This window comes from Cricetulus griseus (genome assembly GCF_003668045.3).
Source record: "Cricetulus griseus strain 17A/GY chromosome 1 unlocalized genomic scaffold, alternate assembly CriGri-PICRH-1.0 chr1_0, whole genome shotgun sequence".
Classification (NCBI taxonomy): Eukaryota; Metazoa; Chordata; class Mammalia; order Rodentia; family Cricetidae; genus Cricetulus; species Cricetulus griseus.
Window position 1 is genome coordinate 116,343,698 of NW_023276806.1, and position 22,507 is coordinate 116,366,204.

Genomic DNA, 22,507 nt, shown 5'->3' on the forward strand with positions numbered 1-22,507 from the left:
CATTAGGAGGATGCTTCCAAGTGAGCATGCGTGTGGTTGGCTGATTCTTCTGGAGTGGAAAAATATTTCCATAATCCTAGCAACTTGGAGTCTGAAATAGGAACACTGAAACAACTTCAAGGCAGTCTGCACTCTATAGTGATTGGCAGGCCAGTTTAGGCTACACAGTGAGAACCTTTTGCAAAAACAAAAACAAATAGTATGCTTATGGCTGGTCTGAGTGATTACACCGAGTAAAGTGACTTCTGCCTAAAAATGTGATTGAGTGGAGGAGAGCTGCCCTTGGCCCTTAGATACGATGGTGTGGTAGGAAGGAAGGGTCTGGGTCCCTCTTATGCTTCAGATGGAGAAGAGCACTGGCCAAATCATTCAGATTCAATCTTAATCTCAACTGTCCAAGTGAGGTATATCTCCCAACCAAGTTATCATGTGAACACCTAAATTTTGTCTGATATCTGGCTCAGAAATCTGAGCTTGAGGCAGTTTCTCCCAGTAGCTTCATTCCCTTCCCTGAGAAGCAGGGAGTGGTGCAGCATCTCCTCATCTCGTGTGTTAGCTCCCCATCCTCTCTGTCCTCATGTGCTGGTTCCCTATCCTCTCCGTCCTCATGTGCTGGTTCCCCATCCTCTCCGTCCTCATGTGCTGGTTCCCCATCCTCTCCGTCCTCATGTGCTGGTTCCCCATCCTCTCCGTCCTCAGGTGCTGGCTCCCCATCCTCTCCGTCCCCATGTGCTGGCTCCCTGCCCCCCCCCAGATGGCCTTGTGACATCCAACATTGCTTTCTATCTTCCATTCCTTATCACCAATAAGAAAAGCAATGAGTCAAAGCTGAGCTTTCTTAAATAACAAATGTCAATGCTGTTTGCCATACCCTATGTCTTATTGTTGAAGAAGGCAATTATAAAGAAATGAGAGCTATCATGGAGTTCTCACAGCAAAGTACACAATGTTTTCTACTTAAAAACATCTCAAGAAATTCGAGAAGGAAATGAGGAAAAGTGAAGTTGATCTATGATCAGAAAAGGAGTGACTGAAATAACAACTGAGGCGGTCCTAATGAGATAAATCTCAATCACCTTCTAATCTGCTTCTTTACTCTTCTTTTTAAGCATGAGGCAGGAGTAGATGGCTTCATATAGTGTGCAGTATATAACTCAGGTCTTTCTTGAATGTATTTCCAGTTGTGTTTTCATTTTGTTGTCTTCGTGTTGTTTCAAGTAATAAGTCAGTGTTGACCTTTTGGTATAGTTATGTCTATGTGGTTGAACTATTGTATATATAGGTTTCTTGGAATGTGTTAAGCAGCTGACCTCTATAAAGAGCGTCACACCACGGTGGCTCTACTGTTGGTTCTGCAGGGCCTCTGATGGCAAAATTGAGCAAAGTCACCATATCACATACCAGCTGGATTCTAGATTTTAGGAGCAGCATTCTACAAATTAGGAGGATAGTCAGAAATAACAGCCTGAATGGAGGACAGCAGATGAAGGTGACAGTAGGATAGGAGGGGGCCCTGGATGGATGAGTGGATTCACCATGGGCTCTCAGATACCCTTTCTGCAGCCACAAAGATGGAACCTGCAGGGTTTCCCTCTGCTCAGACTGGATCACATTTGTTAAACGACAAAATTCATGGGGTGTTGGCACTAAAGCTGACAGTTACAACAGGGAACTAACCCAGGTATCATGACTCTTTCCAGGTAGTAGGTGTAACCTTGAAGAAAAAATGGCACTGTCTTCAAAAAAGTGACCTGACCCTGGCTTTGGTGGGTTTTTCTGCAAGAAATGCAAAGCCCCGCATGTGTTTATGATTCAACCTTTCAGCCGACCACTGCTTTGTTCTAGAGTTCAGCATGAAAGGACTAATTTTTGTTTGGTTTTTGTTTCGGTTTTAGTAAAAAGCATGTCTGTTGCTAATTCTAGCTACTATAGTTGCACATGTAAAAATTCTCTCTTTGTAGTTCCTAGATTGGTAGCATTTCAAATAAATGACATTTCGAAAAATACACCTGAAATTTTTTGAGATGCTTATCAATTGATATCTTCCTTCTCATCGCAAGAAGAGTCTGAGTTACTGCTTTTCAGTTATACCTTGTAACACTAGATTCGGTCCTTTAAATATAGTAGGGTTTGAATATAAGCATGCCACTTTGTTTATTGCTATATTAGTAGAACGTCTTAGAGCATGGAAAGACTTCTTCGCAAATGATTTTGTTCTTGAAAAGTTGCAGAAATAAATGTTATAGGATGGTTATTTTTCTATAAATGAGCATAGCCTATAAACATATAGTAAGTTAGTAGCATGCACTGTTTCACTCAAACAATGTTAATATCTGAAAGACATGTTAAATGGCTGAATAGTATCCCAATCCATCTTTCCCCAGAATTCAGAATTGTGCTATTATCTATTTTAGGACAGTCACATTGCTTCATTAAAGAGGAAGCCTGGAGTTCTTGTCTACCCCAATTGACTCTGCAATGAAACATCAAGTTTCCCTTTATTCTTCCGAAGTCAGTGAACCCAAGGATCAAGGCCATGCAGTCTTTTGGCAACACATATGCAAATGCTTAATGATCCACCTGTGAAATTATAGCTCCAGTACCTGTTATTCATCTTGAAAAGGAGCACGTTGTCATTTGATAATGCAGCCCTTAAGCCAAAACAAACACGTCTTAAAATCTAGTAACTGTACATAAAGGTTTCCTTTCTTGCTATAAATATAAGCTGTGTCTGGCTACATTTTAGGTTAGAACCTGAGTAAATGGAGAGGTTTTGTCCCTGAATGGAACCTGTTTTCAGATGTCCTTGCAACACCTAAAATATAGCCCAAGCCCTCCCTTGTTGCATAGGTGAGGCTGTCGAGCTCTGTGAGTTCTGGAGTTAATTCCCTTTCCAGGCAATGCTCCCCTCAACACACACATTAACACCTGTCCACATGTCTCTCCGTGAGACAGCTATATCTTAAGTAAATTGACAACACAAATATTCTATGTTCTTTTAGTATAAAATGATTTTCTCCAGGGAGGCTCTGGCAAGAGACCTGAAACAAATGAAAGTTTTTGTTTTGAAAGTACCAAGAGATTATTGGGAAAGTGGTGTTTTGTTTTGTTTTGTTCCATGATGACATACCCATATTTACTCTCCTAAACTTGAAAATTTGGTCAACTCAAAGGACAGAAGGATAACATCCCTTGGTGGTTCACAATTCTCCTTCTGTGAGACAAACCAACACCAGATACAAGATAGTCCCCAACAGGACTATTTTACTTGTGTATTTATAAAATTCTTCAATTAAAAGACATGTCTAAAATTGTACTGAAGTTTCTTGGTCTCAAATCATTGAAATCAGGGGAAGAAATTCTAGTTGACTCGAGTCAGACCATCCCACAGAACACCATGGGTAAAACCCTGGTATGTGAAGCCGTGGTAGAATACTTAAGAAATAAAGTTTGTATATTCCTTATGCCAAATTCACTGAAAAATGAGAGTCCAAGAAAACCCAGTGAAAGCTCTTAGCAAATCAGATCCTGACTCTAATCTCTACCTCAAACCAAAATATCTAGGGGCTGTCTTGCCATAATTTATAAACGAACATAACAGGAAATCATAGCATGCTAAAATTCATACTATAAAAATATGTTCCTCTCATGTTAATTGCCTTCAAATATATTATACATATAAAAATACTATGTTAAACAGGTCCGCTGTGAAAGGTGAAAAAAGTAGCTAACTAAAAGTTCACAAATAATCTTTCAGATTTTGTGTGTTTTCTCCTCAGCCAAAAGCCTCAAGATTCCCTGGCAGCAGCCCACCTCTTCACTCATGTCGGATTGATCTTTAAACATTAGCCTATTTTGTCCTAAATAACTTCAAGACGCCTCCTGACACACTCGTTGTTGGTTTCACTGTTGTAGGGCAAAGGCTCTAGGGCTGCAGATAAGGCTGTTGCCATGGTGATGAAGGAGATACCGAGGGAGGAGTCTGCAGAAGAAAAGCCCCTCCTTACTGTGACATCACAGGTGGGCAGACCCATAGGGTTCCTGTAGGAAGCTGACATATGTTAATGTATCAAAAAATGTGATCATCAGATTTAAAAAAAAACAAAACTAACTCAAGCCAATCTTTTAAGCAGTTTCAATGAAACAACTGTACAAGTATAAATGAAAGCCAAAATTGCAAAAGAAAAAAATTAGTTCTTGATCATGAATATTAATTTTCATTACTCAACATTAGTTTTAAAAATTAAGACAATATGCGTACAAGTATAACACTCTGCTTCTTTAAAAGGAGTCTTGTTGACTTTGAGAAATAACCAATAACAAGGAAAAATCGAATTCCTGAATAAATCCAGTTGTATTGTATACATATGTCAGTTTACCAGTAGATGCTCTAAATTTTCTTAAATGTTAAATATATTTGTTGTAACTTTGCATACTACACATTTGTCTATACATATTTATGTCGATAACTAAGTTACAGGAATGAGCCGGAAGTCCCCGAGTTTCCATGCAGAAAATGGCTCTCTGCTCCTCCCCACACTTAGTGGTCTTGATGAGGAAACACCATCTCTATTCTAGCATTAAAGGGCCATTTTCAGCCTTTATTGTAACACACACGGAAAGAAGTCCACATGTGTCTTTGGAGACGCACTGAGACTGATCCTGTACATGACTGGGGACTCTGGAAACACCCTGTAAAAGTCTCCATAAATATCTATAGCTCGACTCATCGCCACCCTGTGCAGTTTCCAGTTTTAAATTCTGAGATGAAAAATATTTTTCTTGCATTTATCTTATAATTTAGATTAGGTTGCTATGTTAAACATTTCATTTCTTCCATAACGCATTCGTAAATGCAGCGATTCTCTCCCGATTATGCGCACGCCTAGAATTAGAAAAAATGCCCATTTACAGCCCCCATGAAGCACATTTCTGTCAAAAGCTAAATTATGGCAGCTTATTTTCAGACTATCAGCAGATCTGGCGCCCAGCTGCTGCCAACATGTGTGGTTTTATTTTATTCTAAATGCCACGTTGTGATGAAAATTATATAACGCCAAAATTAAATAAAGTTTTTAGTTATTAAAGTTTTCTAGGATTGGGAAATTTTATGTTGTCAGAGTGGATTTGTTGTAGTTGTCCATAAAGAAAAGATGTTTTTCCCTTGGTGTCATCAAGTTGCCTGTCCTTTACTGAATTGACATGAAGTATATACCATTTTATAATGATCACCTGCCCATCAGAGTCAGACCTTTGTGAATCCTACATGCAAAATATCCAGCCCATAATACTTCTGTGAATGATTGGCAGGTGAGCACTTGGCATTCCAGGCAGCTGATGGGCCACACACCTGTAATGATGTTGGCTCTTATGCTTTACCACAGCATCTTGGGATACCACAATTAAGACAGGCTCCAGTCATCCCCCAAAGTCTCCCAAACCTTACATTTTGCTGTTACTTCCCAGTAATTATTTTCACATGTATGATATGAACATTAGCGAAACCATGAATATTGTCATCCTCTCACATTCAGAACATTTGTGTGTGCCCTTTTAACTCTGTCTAGTGTTGTGTTGACTGTTTCTGAGAGACTGGTTATGACTTTACTGCATGAAGATTGTGTAACGCTTTCTTTGATGCTTTGTATCCTTATTGCATATTGGCCAGTTTATGAATCATTCTGATTCATAAAATGAGATGCACTTGTTGTAATGATGATTCTATGGAACTCAGTGACAGCTGTGATAGAGTTAATTTCTCAACCAAATGTAGTTTTATTAGATGATATGTTTTTTACATGACACACAAGTGGCTTTTTCCCTGGTATGCACCAGTGTCATGCACAAGCCAAAAGAAGCTGACTGAGCTGAAAAAGTGAGTACTTCCCATGGCAACCACAGCATCCAGTCCGTCTACCATGCCACATTTGTTAACCTGTGTGAATGTCCTACTGTCTTGACATGTTTGTCCCAGTGTCTCTTGTAAAGACCACTATGGCATAGCACTACATATTGCTCAGTACAAGGACTCATCTTCATCCGTGATATATCAATGTCAGATGTCAAGTCATAGACACCAGGCATGTCTGAAGCCAATTGCTAACCTCTCGGGATAATCATAAAAGATAAATACAGAATAAGACATTCAGTAACTGTTTACTCAGCAGCTCAATATTTCAACATTTTAAAATAGTGATTCCAATAGTCTGTTCTAGAACTTGGATAAGGATTTAGCTAGGCATTTTCCAGTGATATCATCTTCAATAGATGAAACAAAGCAGCAGAATTACCCAGATGACTGGATTCAAAAACTAGACCCCAGAAAGTATAATTACTACTTCTGTAGGAACAAACAAGTCCAAGTTCATGCTGCCCTAAATTAATGCCAACTCAAACAGTTTGTAAACAGGCATACATTGATGAAAGGTTTGAAGGGAAAATGCAGATTGCCAAATCTTTGGGGGAAAAGTTCCTCCAGGCCTGGTGTCACGTGGCCACTGAGCACATCCAGCTTCTGGAAACTGAGATATGCTGCAAACATTTTAAAAAGAAAAAAAAAAGCTTTGAATGCTTAATCCCAAAATATGCAAAGTATCACACCGATAATTTTTATTGATCACAAGTTGAAATACTTTGGAGATGCTGAGTTAAATATGTTGCTGAAATTATTTTTACTTGTTAATTACCACGGAAGGTTTTTACAGTGTAAGGTTATTATTGTTTATATTAAGCAGCACTGCTGTAAACTGTGACACTATAAGCAGACCTAATTTTATGATAGACAGAAACTCATGTACCCAAAGATTATGCCATGGAAAATGAGGGTTTGTTTTTATGAGACAAGATGGGCTTAGTGAGTACATTACTCTCTGGAGGAAACTTGAGAAAGTTTCATTTTGACGGATTTGATCTTCTGGCTTTTTAAATAAAGGTGTACCCGACTCCTTTTTCCTCCAAGCACAGTGTCTTAGAACTGAGTTTTACATCTCCTCTGCCTACAGGGCACTTTCCTTCCTACTCCACTGCCATGCTGTATCCATTCCCACTTCTTATCCTTCCATAGGTATCTTGATTTTTCTGTGTTTGATAAAGAATGAAAAGAGTAATGTCCTTAACTGAGAAAATGTTCTCAAGGTGACTAAGCATAGCCTCATTTTGGGTTCCTATCATCAACTTAAAATGATTGCTTTAAGTGTATGCACCTACCTTCCTAAGTCATAACACTGCCCAACTGTGGAATGGCATTGTCAGTCTCTTTCTCCACAAATGGATTAATTTTATATATCTAACTGTCCTGCCTAGAGAAAGTATGATTGTCAAGGATTTGGAGGATGTTTTACCTTGACGGTGACAAGAAGAACTAACATGGGTGATGGGGTGGAGCCTGGTCAGAGCTGTTAGTACACAGATACCTGAAGCTTTAGGGTACCAGGGTAGGCATGTGACCAGACTCTGAAGCCAGACTGTTTAAGGGCTGCATGATGGTTAACTTATTAGTAGACTTAGACAGCTTACATTCCATGTTAGAGAATCCCCCACCTAAGATCACTATTTTGATGGACATTGAATGAATTCTAAATATGTATGGAATTAAAAAGCTATGAAGTAGTTCTATAACAAAATGATAAATGAAAACCTACGCCACAACTGACATACACTTCAAACCAACAATGTCACACACAATAAGGTAGTTTTTAAATGCACAGGTGCATATATGTCCTTTGCTTCCATAGACACAAATCCAACTTAAAATTCCCAGTGCCTATTACTATGATATTTACATCAACATTACAAAGATGAGATTATTTATCAGTTGTTTCCAGTTTATAGCTGCTCTGGTTTCATTTCTGTTGCTGGGACAAATACCCTCACAAGGAGAAACCTTGGGGGGAAAGGAGTTTATTTGGTTTACAGTTCCAGGCTGTGCCCATTACTGTAGGGAAGTCAACCTACAGCTCCACATTCACAGTCAAGAGGAAAAGGAGAGTGTATACATTCATGATTGCTTGATCTTAGCTTTCTCTTTCCTTGTACTATTCAGGGCCCCCTGCCTAGGGAATGATACCACCCACAGTAATCTCAGTGTTTGTACCTTGGTTAATAATCAAGGCAATCCCCCACTGACATGCCCACTGGCCAACCTGACCTAAATAATCCCTCATTAAGACTCTCTTCTGGCATTTCTATGTAGTATCAAGTGGACAATTAAAACTGGCCTGCACACCAGCTTTATTGTTTTAACTTTAAAAATTACTCCTTAATTGTTGAAATGCTTAAGCAACAGCGCGCAATATTGACCTGAAGTGAAATCATTGCTTCTTCCAGGAATTAATATCTCATGTGCTGTTTGATTATCTTAAATGCATTTTCCTTTGTTGTCAGACACAAATTTCCACTCTATATCTTTTAATGAAAAACCTAAGTAATGATTTGTTTGAAGATAAAGTTAAATTTTAGTCACAGAGTAACATAATTATAACCCTTGTTTAAGTAACAGAATGTATTTAAAAGTAAAATATTTTTCAGTGAGTCCGTTAATTTGAAAATGAGCAAAGAGGGGTTGGAATGAGGAAGGAAAAGGGGAAATGATGTAATTAATTCTATTATAATCTCAAAAAATAAAAGCAATGATTTTAAGTAAAATATTTCCTTACAATTTGGTTCAAATAGATTGCATAATAAAATTTACTTTTTTAAAACACTAAAACTAGAGGAATTAAAATGGGACTGAGGCAGTTGTACTTTCAAATAAAGTATCGATAGTAATCCATCAGAGCTGGTGGTGATACCTGCATCTGGGTGGCAGCAGCTACTGACCACGTCAACTGACCAGTCTTTAATAGGTAACAATTCAATTGAAATCACTTGATGAATATTTGATTAACAACAAAGCATAAAGGCTCAATTGTTTTTTGATTCCTGATTGATAAGGAAGCCCTTCATACAAATTCTCAGCTACCTACCTTCTTCAGTACCCCAGTTTTTATGTCTTCTGAAATATCTTCCCTCAAACTCTCCAGATTCAGGTTTCTGATTTAAAATAAAAAATGGGTGAGGAGATTGTCTTGAAGTGGCTTTGCCCTCCCAATCATCTGTGTCCATGCCATCCTTGCCAGTGGTAGTGACGCTGGGCTGGCTTAGGCCTGAATGAATGTCCACTGCTTTAGATGTTAATTCTTGACATTTTTTACCTCTTTCTAGAAAAACCAGCAGCCTTACTCCAATTACAAAATGCTGATTAGGTGCCACCATACTACCCATTTAAAAGACACACCCCTGGAAGGAAATGGACCTGAACATATAGATTAAAGCTTTCTAGGAAGTTGCTTAGCATTTTGAAAGACCACTAATCTTGCCATGGGTTGCTCAAATTCAGTATGAAGTCCAAGATGTCCAAGTAATTATTCTGCTGTAAAACCAGCCAGTTACACTGCATTAAACTGGTCAGCATTTATTAAACCACTACTATAAGGTGCAAAAAAAGATTTTAAAAAGTCTCTAATATCGTGACAGTTCTAGTCTAGTGAGGAGGAAACCCTTAAAACTAAGATGGTGGTGCTATATAAGCACAGATATGGAGATGATTTCAAAGGTGCTCACTCCCCTGCACTGAAGGTCAAGGTGTACCATTGTAGGGACTCCTGCAAGGGAAGTAAGTGTCCATTACAACCATGGGGCTTGTTTTGCATGTGCTTGGGAAACTAGAGCCTTGCACATGCTAGGCACATGTTCTCTCACTGAGCTATGTCCCCAGTGACCTCTGAACTGATGCAAACATTGAGAAGACACCACAGTCAGAAAAGAAACGGAAGTGTAAAGCTGTGAACAGAGACAAAAACCTTACACCTAATGAAGTGGGCCTTTGAAACTCAGCTATGATAATTTGACTGAACTGATTATCAAAATTGCAACCACCTGACTCAGTTATCAGCAAAGAATTAGAAACGTTTTAGGCACATTTTAATGATACCAATGTGCTCCATGTCCAAAGCTTTAAGTGAGAGGAATTGATAAAGTGATATAAGACAACTGAAGTAACTCTAAACTCCGGAACTTCTTCCTGCTGTTGAATGAGGAAGGAATCCATAGCACACAATTTCAAAGTAAAGTTTAGCAGAATTATTTGGAGATTCCGTTCAGCTTGAACCTTTTCTTTGTGACCTGAAAGATTCATTTGTTCTTAAATCACCATGAGGAAAACTGCTTGTTTTAGAATGAGAAGGAGGACATGGGGAAAGCTGATCCTGTCTACACACTAAAATTCCACTGCTGTGACTAAAGCAGTGTTCAGTCTATTTAATTGGACTGTGTGAGATACACATTTTTGTGCCTTAAGTTCTTGCCAAGCCTTGTCTCATTTGTCAGCCTTTTCAGGAACAGCCTTTGCATGAAATTTCCCTACTAGAAGCGTGAAGGCTATAATGGGTGAGCTGCGGTTGTGTCTAACCTCTGGTCCTGTAAGAGAATCTTCCTTTGCCTTCATGATGCCTCTCACCCCATCTTCCACGTCTTTATTCAAGCCCAAGCTCTTTCTGACCCATTTTAATGGCTGTTCCATGCTCTCTGTCATCTGACCGTCCACCTGGAACCCTAGCCTCATCCCACTGCAGCCAGAGCACCACCACACTGGTCCAGCATGAGAAACACTAACTCTAAAGGCTGTTCGCTGTGCCCTCTTGTTTTGTGTCTCTGGAGTGAAACCTCAAGAATAACATAGCAATATAAGGTGGCCATTACAGAGCTCCCATCAATCCTGGAGTCAGCAGTGGTCAGAAACAGGACACTGGATGCTGAAGAGGCACCAGCCTTGCAGGGGCAGAGATCTAGCAGAAAGGAGAGACATGACTCTGCCCTGGCCTTCATGGAATCATTCTGGGCCACCTTCGCCTGGTTCTCATTCCTCTGGTGCTGAGTGAATCTGAGTGGGCTGCTGGTTCTTCCTTCCTTCAGAGATTCCATCGGAAATTGGAATGAGTGACTGCAACACCAACAAAGTCTTCTTGCCTTTGGCAAGCATGCTGTTCCAAAGACAGCCCTTATTCAGTAGTACCTTTCATTTGTTTTTCCATTTAGATGTTAATATAAACAATGGTTTTTCTGGAATTCACCAAATATACAGGGTGGTTTTCGGCATTAAGAACTAAAAGTATCTTAAGCTATAGAAACCCAGGCCTGTTCTGAATCCATGTGTACAGGATTCAGGGATAACTTCTTAGCCCTTCATTGTTTTTGGAAACGGGAGTGCCACAGAACATTTCTTGTAATATAACTTGTGTTTATCTATTACTAAAAGTGATACAGGTTGAACATTCCTGTTCTGAAATAAGATCCAAAACTTATCAAGCTCCAATATGGAGCTGTGAGTGGAAGCCTCTGGCTTCAAAGGGCATGTGTCAGCTGAAACAGAGGCACTCACACAAAACCCATTACATAAACTTACCTTCAGGCATGTGTGCAAGGTATGTATGAAATACAATATAAGTGAACTTTGTGTTTGGACATAGGTCTTGTCCCTAAGTCAGCCTTTTTGTATACACGAACATTTCAAAACCAAACACTATCTAAATTCTTCTCCAAACCAAAATGTTACTCAAGAAATACTTAACCAGTATTTTTTTTAAATAAACACAAAGAGAATTTAGTTATACATAGTTATCTGTTTGTGAAATTAGACTTTCTAGAAAAGCCCGGATTATCAAAGAAATAGCTGTGGCATTATACATAAGTATTCATACTTTTAAAGTCACAGGGTGTTGTGTCTCACACACATTAGCAAGGCCAAGGGGGCTGGTAAGCAGCCCGTGCTGTTAGAGGAACATCTCAGAGCACAGTGTGGTTGCAATGCTTGATGGTGATCATCAGCCTCCAGAAATCTTGGCACAGTGGCATCCGCACCACTCTACACAGGAAAAGTTCATTTCATTAAATACCAAGGGACAAGAGAGCAAATGCCATCACTGCACCCAAAATGATGCCTGGGTCCTAGAAACTGTCCCCTGCACAAAGTTGTACTCAAGCTGCCTGCATGAGAGGCAGTTCTGGACACAGAATCACTGGGGGTTAGCCATTTTGTCATTTTCTGGTATCTTAATGCCTTGACAGTGATTTCAAGTACATCTTCAGATCATAAAATGGACTTTTATGCCAGAAAATATTTCAGCTAATTCCTAAACTTGAGTTGACCACAGCATTCTTAAAGTCTCAAATGTCTTACCAAGAAACTACAGGGAGCTCACAGACCCTGAACACTTAAAACTTTTTCAAAATAAACAGTATGGGGGATAGCCAAGGAGAATAGTGAGAAAACAAAAGGCAAAGGGATCAGAATTTCATTCATATGTTAAAGGAACATCTTTTAAAACAAACAACAAGGGTTAAAACCACCCCCATCTTAGAAAATGTGATTCCCAGTGAAGTGTGTCTTTGTATGTAGTAACATTCAAACTAACAATAATCAAAGACTAATGCCATTAACTTAAACACTAAAAGAAGGGTGATCACTATGGTATACCTCTATAATATGCACAAGTATGTATGAACATCAAATGTTTAATTCTCTATAAAGGGTAGGTCAGTGATGGCACACGCCTTTAATGCCAGCACTCAGGAGGCAGAGACAGGCAGATCTCTATGAGTTTGAGACAAGCCTGGTCTACAAGAGCTAGTTCCAGGACAGCCTCCAAAGCCACAGAGAAACCCTGTCTCGAAAAGAAAATTCCCTATAAAAATCGAGGTTTGGTGCACTGACATAACAGCTGTGTGCTTGGGTGCCCAGTCTCTGATGACCACTGAGCTCTGATGACACTCAATGACATGATAGTGAATGGAGTTCTACATTTCGACTTGGCAATACACCAAAGCCTATTGTTTCTTAATTTATGTTCTTTAAAAAAATTAAAACTTTGACAGGTTAGTTATTAAAATTCTAGGGTATTTGAGGCACAATTTTTTCCTTCACCACAAGTAGAACCAAACAGCTGCTTCTCCCAGACATCAAGACACCCAAGTTAGAGATTAACTACGTGTTACATGTGTATTTTCTCCCTTAACTATAGAAAGTACGGAGTCAAAGTGAAGCAGTAAATAGCTGGTTACTACCAGTAATTAGGAACCCAATAAAACAGTTTTCAGATAGAATTTTGAGTCTAACGAATTATTAAATTATATAATAAATTAGTGGAAAAATAGGATTATGCTTATAGGAATCTAATCCCATTAGACTAAAGGTTTTTGCAAACACCTACTAGACTCCCAGACAGGTAATATAATTATATTTTTTTATCTCAGATAATATTTGTTATGTCCTACACAAAACCATTCTAAGGAAATGACAGGAGGAGGCTGCTAGGCACCTTGAGCTTTTAAAAAGGGAACAAAAGTAGAGTTCATCCAACACTACACAGGTCCATGTGTGTGTACATCTCACCCATAAACACCAAGTAGCTAGTCCTCATGAGAGCCCATCACCATGGAATCTGAAGCCACTGGTCCAATGCTTTCTAGAACTTTCAGTCCAGATAGAGAGTGGCATTAGCACATAGCAACTGTGATGGAACAGGTATCTTTTCTCGTGTGCTGAAACCAGAGATGCTTCTAAAGCCACTCCAGGAGAGAGAGAAACAGGCTTAAGCTTTAACACTGAAGTTGGCTGCATCAAAAATATATTAACAATGCTGAAGGCTCATTCCTCACCTGTGGTAATGTTTTGTTTTCTCTATTGCCCCACCCCATTATTTATTTCTGTTTGTGTTGATTTCAGTAGGGCTTGCTTGTCCCCTTGTGTTGCAGGGCTGCGTTTTCATTCACCTGCTTCAGCAGCTTAGCAGAGAAACCCTTTGATGCCTGTGTTCATTTGTTCTCAGCTGGTGAGTGAGCAACAAGAAAGCAGACCTCTCCTGAGCCCTTCCATCGATGACTTCCTCTGTGAAACCAAATCCGAGGCCATTGCAAAGCCAGTAACGTCCAACACAGCCGGTAATTCACTTCTAACTATGCTCAAATGGGATGCATTTTGCCTATAAATGCATGTATTTTCCCCCAGGCATTTTCCTAAAGAAGTAGGGGGAGGTATATTTGTTTATTTATTTGTAGGTGTGGACATTCGCATATTGAAACATACCTATGGAGGTCAGAGGACAACTTGTGAGAGATGATTCTTTTCCACTGTATGAGTCCCAGGGATTGAATTCAATTTGTCAGGATTGGCAGCAAGCACCTTTACCTGCTGAGCCATCTCACCATCCCCTCCTCCAGGCCTTTTAAGTGGGGGATGATGTTTGCAACCAAGTGACTGGCCTGTATACAATTCAGCATAAACTAATAAATGACTTTTGATTACACAAGAAACTACATCATCCGTTACCCAGTTGACTTTTCTGCCCTTAAATATACTGCTGTTCTCACTCAGTTCTTGGTGCATACACTTCTTCATTTACCTCTCTGCATTTCCAAACCCACCATGTTATAAAGGAAAGCTGCCATCTGAGAGTGAGATTGTGTAAATTCATCTTTATGGTCCACTTAGTTTTGAACATATTTTGTGAAACAACAGTCCAACAAAATAAAAATGTTGCAGTAGTCTTTCTGAGTAGAGTTAAGTGACAATTAAAGTACCCTGTAGTTGTAGGATATTGTACAGCCATTTAAATATATTCCTTGTTCTCTCTTTCAAAGTACCTGAGCATTCTGATTTGTACAAACCCTTCCTGGAATTAAGCATTCTCAACAGAAACCCTCTTCTTCTCAGTGCTTGGCATGAGTAGGCATGAGCATTTAATCATCAATCCAAGGGAAGACTGTTGCAGGCCTCTGGTCGGTTCTACCTTCTGCTAATGGCTCCTTCCCACTTCTACCCCTTTATCCAACAATGTGTGTGCTCTTCCAAGAATGAGGGAAGTGTGGTGTTTTAGGATGGGAAGCCAGAGATTATAGTGACTGGACGGTGCCTACTAATATATAAAGAAGAGCCTGATCTCACACTTCCTTCTTAAATTAGCTCCACTTGTCCACAGTGGTCTCCACTAGCAAGTAACTTAGTTTTTCCCCACTTAGAATCCTACATGAAGAAAATCAGATAGGAAAAAAAAAAGTGATGCTTTTTCCAAATTACTATAGCTAAAAATTACTACAGGAGGAGGAGCTAATGCCAGATGGTGGCAGCCCAGGTGGAAGAGTAGATAATCTGAAGATTGGGAGATAAAAACCTCCTGCATTCTCCTCACAGCTCTGCACCGTGGGGCCAGCTACAGCTTTCCCTTGTTTGTCTGGTAGCAAAGCTGAGCCTCACTTTCCATACCTAATAATAGGATGATCCTTTCCTTATAAAATACTGGAGAAAAAGAATGAAGCCATCTATGGGTGTGCTAACAGTGATAAACTCTAGCCAGGGAGGCCATACCGATTAATGCCAGGTAACAGCATTCTTGTTACTTGATGTCACACCCAAGTTATTGTTTTCTAAATCCAGCTGTCACTTGGAGTGCTCAAGAACATAGAATGGCGCTTGCTGCATTCTAAAGGGAGCATTAAAATGAATTCAGACTATCAGATCCTAACCTCTGAAGCTAGGCCTCAGCCCTCTGAAATTGGAGAGCTATCCCAGAAAACACACAGCCAGTGACTCACAAAAAAATCAGATGCACTGAGGAAGCTCTTTGTCACTGTTCAATTCCCACTGATGAAGAAAGGAAGCCACTTAGAAGCAGACAACCCTGGGGCCTGGGAAGTGGCACAGTCAGTAAACACTGGCTGCATAAACATAATAACCTGAGTTCAACCCCCAGAACTCATGTTAAAAATCAAAAGCAAGTAGGCATGGAAGCATATGCATATAATCCCAGCACTGGGAAGGCTGGTACTGGAGGCCCCTGCTTTGCTGGCCTGCTACAAGCTGAGAGAGCAGAGTCATGACTCTCTAAACCCCACATCAAGATGCTGGCCGGACACACTCCTTCATGCACTTGGGAAGACATTGTTCCCACATCTCTAATCCTAACTATTGGTCCCTTGGATGGGACATAGGACTTCAACCTTCATGTGGGATTTTGTTTGTGTGCAGATAACATTTATCTCTCTGTCTGCACAACTACCTTTCCAAATTCCCCTTTTACATGAGAATATGTTTCATCCTGGGATTGTGTCCTGGCCACCTCCAGAGCAGCTTCATCTTTAGTCACATTTCCAATGTGGTCACTTTCTGAAGTGTGGGGGCTTCTACCTAGGGGGTGGAGATCCATTGAATCCATAATGCAATATTCTGAATCTTTTCTGCCATATGGTGATTTCCAGTCATCCTGTGTTGGACACTTTGTGCTACAAGGTTAAAAATATATCTCAAGGCAAAAATTGCATTATTTTTAAATCCCTGAAGAATGTGATTCTTACAAAAGTCACTACAAAGTAAACAATGTAGGAAGTATTTTTCCAAAGTCATGAAATTGTTCCCTAATTTTAAAAGAACATATCTTCAGCTTTATTGTTTAATAAGAGAAAATAATGTATCCATGATTTTTTTTTTCTGTGCTGGGAATTGAACCCAAGTTTCAAACATGCTGAGCTATTCTTCCAACATTCTTTTTACTTTTTTATTTCTTGAAACACATCCTTACTAAATTGTCCATGCTGGCCTTGAACTCACTCTGCATCCCAGACAAATTCTGAACCACCTACTTCCCAAGCAGCTGAGATCACAAACTGTGGCATCATTGATTTAAAAAAAGCAAATGAGTAGATATTATATACAGGCTGATAATAATAAATGCCCTGAATGCCACTGAACAACAGATAATTTAAATGATTAGATTGTCATACATGTAGCATGTAATGACAAAATTTACAATATATTGTTTTATAATTTAATGACTATGAATATGTTAAAACACAGGACAGATTCTTTGTCAGAGATCAAGAAGAGAAGTGGGGGTCCTTGCTATGGTTTATGAAGCTGAGGAGAGGTTGAGTCATTAGACCAACAGTTAGTTTGGAGGGAACTTTTTATGGTTTATCATTTTTTTAGTTTCATTCTTTTATTTATAGCTAATGTACTTACGTTGGGACTTCTGTACATAAGCCACATGACAAAATATCTTTAACTAAAATATTTTTTATGAAATCCAAGTGGCTATGAAGCTAGTGACATGACTCAGAAAAGCTTAGAAATCTGGGAAGCAGGGGCTGGAGACATGACTCAATTGTTAAAGTGTTTGCCAGGCAACCTAGAGTGAAGACCAGAGTCCAGATCTTCTGGTGTGGAGACAGGGCCTCCAGAACAGGCAGCCTAGCAAGACTCACTGTTGACAATCTCTGGGTTTCAGAGGCTCTTCCTCAATGAATAAGGTGGAAGAGCAATTGAAAGTGATTCCTGATATTAATCTAGGATCCTCAAATGCATCCACACATGCAGAGCAGGTATACACAACCTACACAGACACATACATGCAGGACATGCATACACAACACACACAGTATGCATATACAGCACACATGGGCACATGCATGCATACACAACATACACAGACATAGACACACATATATAGAGCATGCATACATGTTGTGTGATATGTTGTTTGTGTTCTGACAAATAAAACTTGCTTGGAGTCAGAGGGCAGAGCCATTCACTAGTTAACCATAGAGGTCTGGAGGACTGTACAGAGAGACAGGAAGTGGTAAGGCAGGGCAGAAAGAGGATCTGGGCCCTTTTGGATGGAGAAACAAGAGAGGTTGGAAGCAACTGGCAGCTGCTCCTTGTGTTCTCTGGTCTTTCAGGATCTTGTCCCAATATTTGACTCCTGATTTTTTTTTATTGATTAGGGTTAATTAGATTAACACTTCACATACACAATACACATGGGTACATACACACAAATGGAAAAAGAAAAATCTGAGTAAATTCAATGACATTACAATAAAAAGTTGACTTAATTAATTAAATACAGTTTATCTATTTGGTAGATATATTTGAAAGTTTCTATGATTGCCTTCCTAAATCATGCTTCCTTACACACTGTATTAAAAACAGAATGTCTTCCACCAACTTGTCAAAATAAGACTTCTCTGTTTCTTTAGACAAGGTCTCACTATTTGTCCCTGGCTGGCTAGTACTCGTAGATCTGCCTGTTCCTGCCTCCTTAGTGCTAAGATAAAGGCACGTACCACCACACTGACCTCAAACAACAGTTCCTTTTTTTTTTTTAGCAAAAACGTTTTCATAGGTTACAAAAAAGAAGAAAAAATTAAGTCTATTATGTTATTCCTGGTCATGTGTGTAGTCTCTCACTCCATGATCTGAGGTGCTCCACCATGACTTCCCGTTATGATGATGTGAAATGTGACCCCAAACAACTCTCCCTCCCTTAAGTTGTTTCAGTCAAGTACTGTGCTTACAGGGACACAGAATTGACTGATAGAGTCTCCCTCTGTAGCCCAACCTGGCATCCAGTGAACTCATGTGCCTCTTGTATCAACCTCCTGAGTACTGGAACTACAGCATTTACCACCACACCCAGCTAATGAAGAGCACAGAAGTACATATCCGAGCAGAACTCTATGATGAGGGAACCCTTCTATGTCTGCACTAATAGAGTCACTGGCCATAGGCTGGTCCCTACATATTAGACACAAACTATGGCTGGCGTCATAGATGCATGTGTGTGATATGTGTGTGTGTGATGGGGGGAGGGAATGCATAGGACAGAACCCTGGCTGATTTTGTAAGAGTAGAAACTAAATCTGAGGGCAACTGCCAAAGATAGTTTGGGCTTTCTCCTTACATTTTATTTCTTTAAGCAAAAAGGCTGAACTATTATGACAATACATTGAACAAACAATAGTTCTTCCTAGATGCTAATCTACTCTGCTTTGAGCACCCAGACTTCCCAGGGCTCAAGAAGGCCAGTCTTTCTATAAGTTTGCAGTGACCTGGAAGGGCCTTCCCTGGGTTTCTAGGTTATCAATCTCAGGTGTCCTTGAGATGGTTAGAAACTGCTGCTTTCGCATGTATTGTCTTCCATTGTCAGGAAATGTTATCCCAGTAGAACTTGATTATTCAAAACAGACAGTTTCTGAGACAACCATCATGCCTCAAACTTTGCAAACTGCTCAATAACCAGGCATCTAAGGGGCACAGAGAGTCACCACTTTAATAGTCTACATACTGCCTCCATGCTCAGGTGAAGTCTAGATAGGCTTAAATGGCATGCCTCTATTGGAGTCTCAGCAGGGGCGCCAGCAATCAACTGCATTATATTCCTATTGCTACATAACATGGCACCACATATATTGTGTCCTGAAACACTGTGAGTCTGTATTTTAAATCTATGGAAGTCGGAAGGCCTCTGATCAGGATGCCACTAGGGACTGACTCCTCTACAGGTCATAGAAGCTTGTCTGCTTGCTTGCTCCCACTTTAGAGGACACATGCAATTTGCTAGCTTACACTTTCTTCTGTTATCAAATCAGATTGTATCTCAGATTCATCTTCATGTTCCCTTCTCAGACTCTGACCCTCCTGGATTGTCCCTATGAGGACACTGAGACAATGGAACTCACCACCTATGGGCTGGTACATGGTGACTGACAGGAGTCTGCATAGAAAAGGCTGCAAATGTAAAGCTTAGGAAATACTCAGAAGGTATTTCCTTGGCCTTGTACTCACATGTGTATGCACTCATGCACACTCTGACACACACTGTTGGAAACCAATGATCCTTGTACTCTTACAGTGCACACAAAAGCACTGGGACCCGTACCTTCATGCATCTAGGAGAATGCTTTCAATTTAATCTAGAAGTGAACAAAGCACCTAGCTCTTGTGCCCAGGCATGCCACCTTGAAGCATTGGAGGAACTGTAAGTTCTTGACTTTAAGCCTCGACTATGGCACCTACACATAACAACGTGCTGTCTCCTCTAGACATCAAAGGCTGCCCCAATCTTCTCTGCTTTTTTTGTTTGTTTGTTTCTTTTTTTTTTACTTTTTTTATTTTAATTACAAACAAGATTGAATTACATGACAATCCCAGTTCCCTTCTCCCTCCCTTCCTCCCCTACCACCCCCCAACTAAAACCCTACCTATCACATATCCTTTCTTCTAATCTACACCTGACTCAACCTTTCGCTCCCTCATGACCTCTGCATTCTTCCTTTTCTTCCCTTCTCATTCTCGGTTAAATTTTTGTTGTTGTTGTTTTTGGGGTTTTTTTTTGTCTTTTTTTATTCTTTTGCTTTTTAATTTTTTTATTTTTTATATATTTGAATTACAAACAAAATCGAATTACATGACGATCCCAGTTCCCTTTTCCCTCCCTTCCTCCTCTACCACCCCCCAACTAAAACCCTACCTGTCATATGTCCTTTCTTCTAATCTACACCTGACTCAAAATTTCTGCTTCCTCATGACCTCTGCATTCTTCCTTTTCTTCCCTTCTCACTCTTGTAGCTCCCTCCCCCCTCTTCCCATGTTCTCAATTTACTCAGGGGATGGTGACCCTTTCCCCTTCTCCAGGGACAAAGTGTCTCTTTTAGGGTCTTCCTTGTTTACTAATATCTCTGGCAGTGTGGATTGTAGGCTGGTAATCCCTTACTCTATGTCTAAAATCCACATATAATTGAGTACATATCATGTTTGTCTTTTTGTGATTGGGTTACCTCGCTCAGAATGGTTTCTTCGAGTTTCATCCATTTTCCTGCGAATTTCCAGATTCCATTGGTTTTTTTCTGCTGAGTAGTACTCCATTGTGCACCACATTTTCTCCATCCATTCTTTGGTGGAGGGGCATCTAAGCTTCTTCCAGTTTCTGGCTATTACAGATAGTGCTGCTATGAACATGATTGAACAGATGCCTTTGTTGTATGAATGTGCTTCTTTTGGGCATATGCCTAGGAGTGGAAGCTTCAGAGCCATTTGACCCTAAGACACTGCTTCCATTAAATGGGCAAGCAGTCAGTAGGGCCTTAGTGTATACCATGCTCCAGCTTCGCATTTACAGAAAAATAATGACGGCATGGATGCTTCAGAGTGGATAGGTATGACTGGTTAGTGTGAATTTTCAGTTCCCTCATTCAGGAGCAGACAGAGATTAAATTAAACCCCACCAGCTACTGTTTTGTAGCAAATGTACTTTCAATTCACAAGTTCACAATTCCTAGAAAATTTGCTTCTAAAAGAAGTCTAAAAGCAAGAGGCTAATTCTTAAATGTTTGTACACAGTTGGAAAAGGTATATAGAGTATTCCTTCCATCATAAGGAAGTTTCATTGGCCTAGAGTCCTTGCTGTTCCAATAGTGTCTAGAAGTTTCATTTAACCACTCAGTGAATAGGAAGTGTATGGAGCCCTGTCTTGGCTGCCTGCCAGGCTTAAATTGGCTCAGAAAGCCAGTTGACTTGGTTCTAGAAGCCTCTTTCCACCCACTTTGCTCCTGACTCACCAAGCACTCCTCTCTCCAAGCAGCTCCTTGTTAGATAGTGGCCCCATCTTCTCAACAACAACAAGCTGACACCTTCAGGCCATTCATGATAAATTCACTTCATAGACTCCTCTGTGGAGACAAAACCCTTGTCTCTTGTTTTATCCTCAGGAACATTTCTTCTTTCTCTCTGTGTGTAGATTTGATTGTAACTTGAAACAGAACAGAACAAGCGAGGAAATGGGAACACTAAATAAAAAAGAGGGAATTGTTGCAATTTGGCCCTTCAGAAATAGAAAGTGTGTGTGTGTGTGTGTGTGTGTGTGTGTGTGTGTGTGTGTGTGTGTGTGTGTGTGTGTGTGTGTGTACAGTGCTATGCTGCCTCCTCCTCTGCCTGAAATAGCATTTACTGAGTGACGATTTAGCATAAGCCTGACACTTTGCATCCATGGACCATTTACTCTTCATCCCACACTTATAAGACTACTGATCCTCCATTGTCAGATGCAGAAACTCAGGCTGTTCCAGAAGCTTCCTTCAAAGCACATCAGATGCACAGTGGTTAGGGACTCAAGTTTTGATCACACACCAGAGAATCCCCGGGGGAGGGCTAGCTCATGTACATGTGTAGGCAGACTTGCATGACTAAGGAAAGCCCCCCTTGTGAGTTCAGTGGAGCCCTGGCTCTGCCAAGGGGAAAAACCAAGTGGAAAGCAGATGGAATGGAATTGAGCTGTCAGTCATACCTGATCTCCACCCAGAGGACAAGCTGAAATGTGTTGGGACTTATGATTGGGGAATGTGCTATGGTGGTTGCTCTAGACTGCAGGGAAGGTCAACACAGGGGCTCTTCTACTCACTCTTGCCTTCCCTACATGGAGAGAAGAATCCAAGGAAGGCACCTGGCCTATTGTGCACTCAACCTCTCTAGCCCACAGAGAGGAAGAGCTGAAAAGAGAGACTGTATCCTCTTTCAGCATTCTGTTTCTCAGGTGGGGCTAGTTAAATATGAGTTGCCAATACTGGAAAAAAGAACAGGTTCAAAGCTGTCCATATTCGTTCTGATTTGACTGGGTTTGCATAGGAACATAGTGTTATTTCTGCC

The 22,507-nt window shown here is 40.2% G+C and overlaps 1 protein-coding gene across 6 annotated transcripts in view; it reads left to right on the top strand.

The window, feature by feature from the left end:
* Positions 1-22,507, top strand: part of Pex5l (peroxisomal biogenesis factor 5 like) — a 225,496-nt gene that overhangs the window by 125,065 nt on the left and 77,924 nt on the right. For 4 of the 6 annotated variants that reach the window (XM_035450897.1, XM_027392001.2, XM_027391999.2 and 1 more), the window contains 2 exons: positions 3,916-4,020; positions 13,863-13,974. In XM_035450897.1, the coding sequence (XP_035306788.1) occupies positions 3,916-4,020; positions 13,863-13,974 (217 nt within the window). Of the gene's footprint in view, positions 1-3,915; positions 4,021-13,788; positions 13,975-22,507 lie in introns of all 6 variants that reach the window. The other 2 variants (XM_035450898.1, XM_027392002.2) reach the window with 2 other exon arrangements.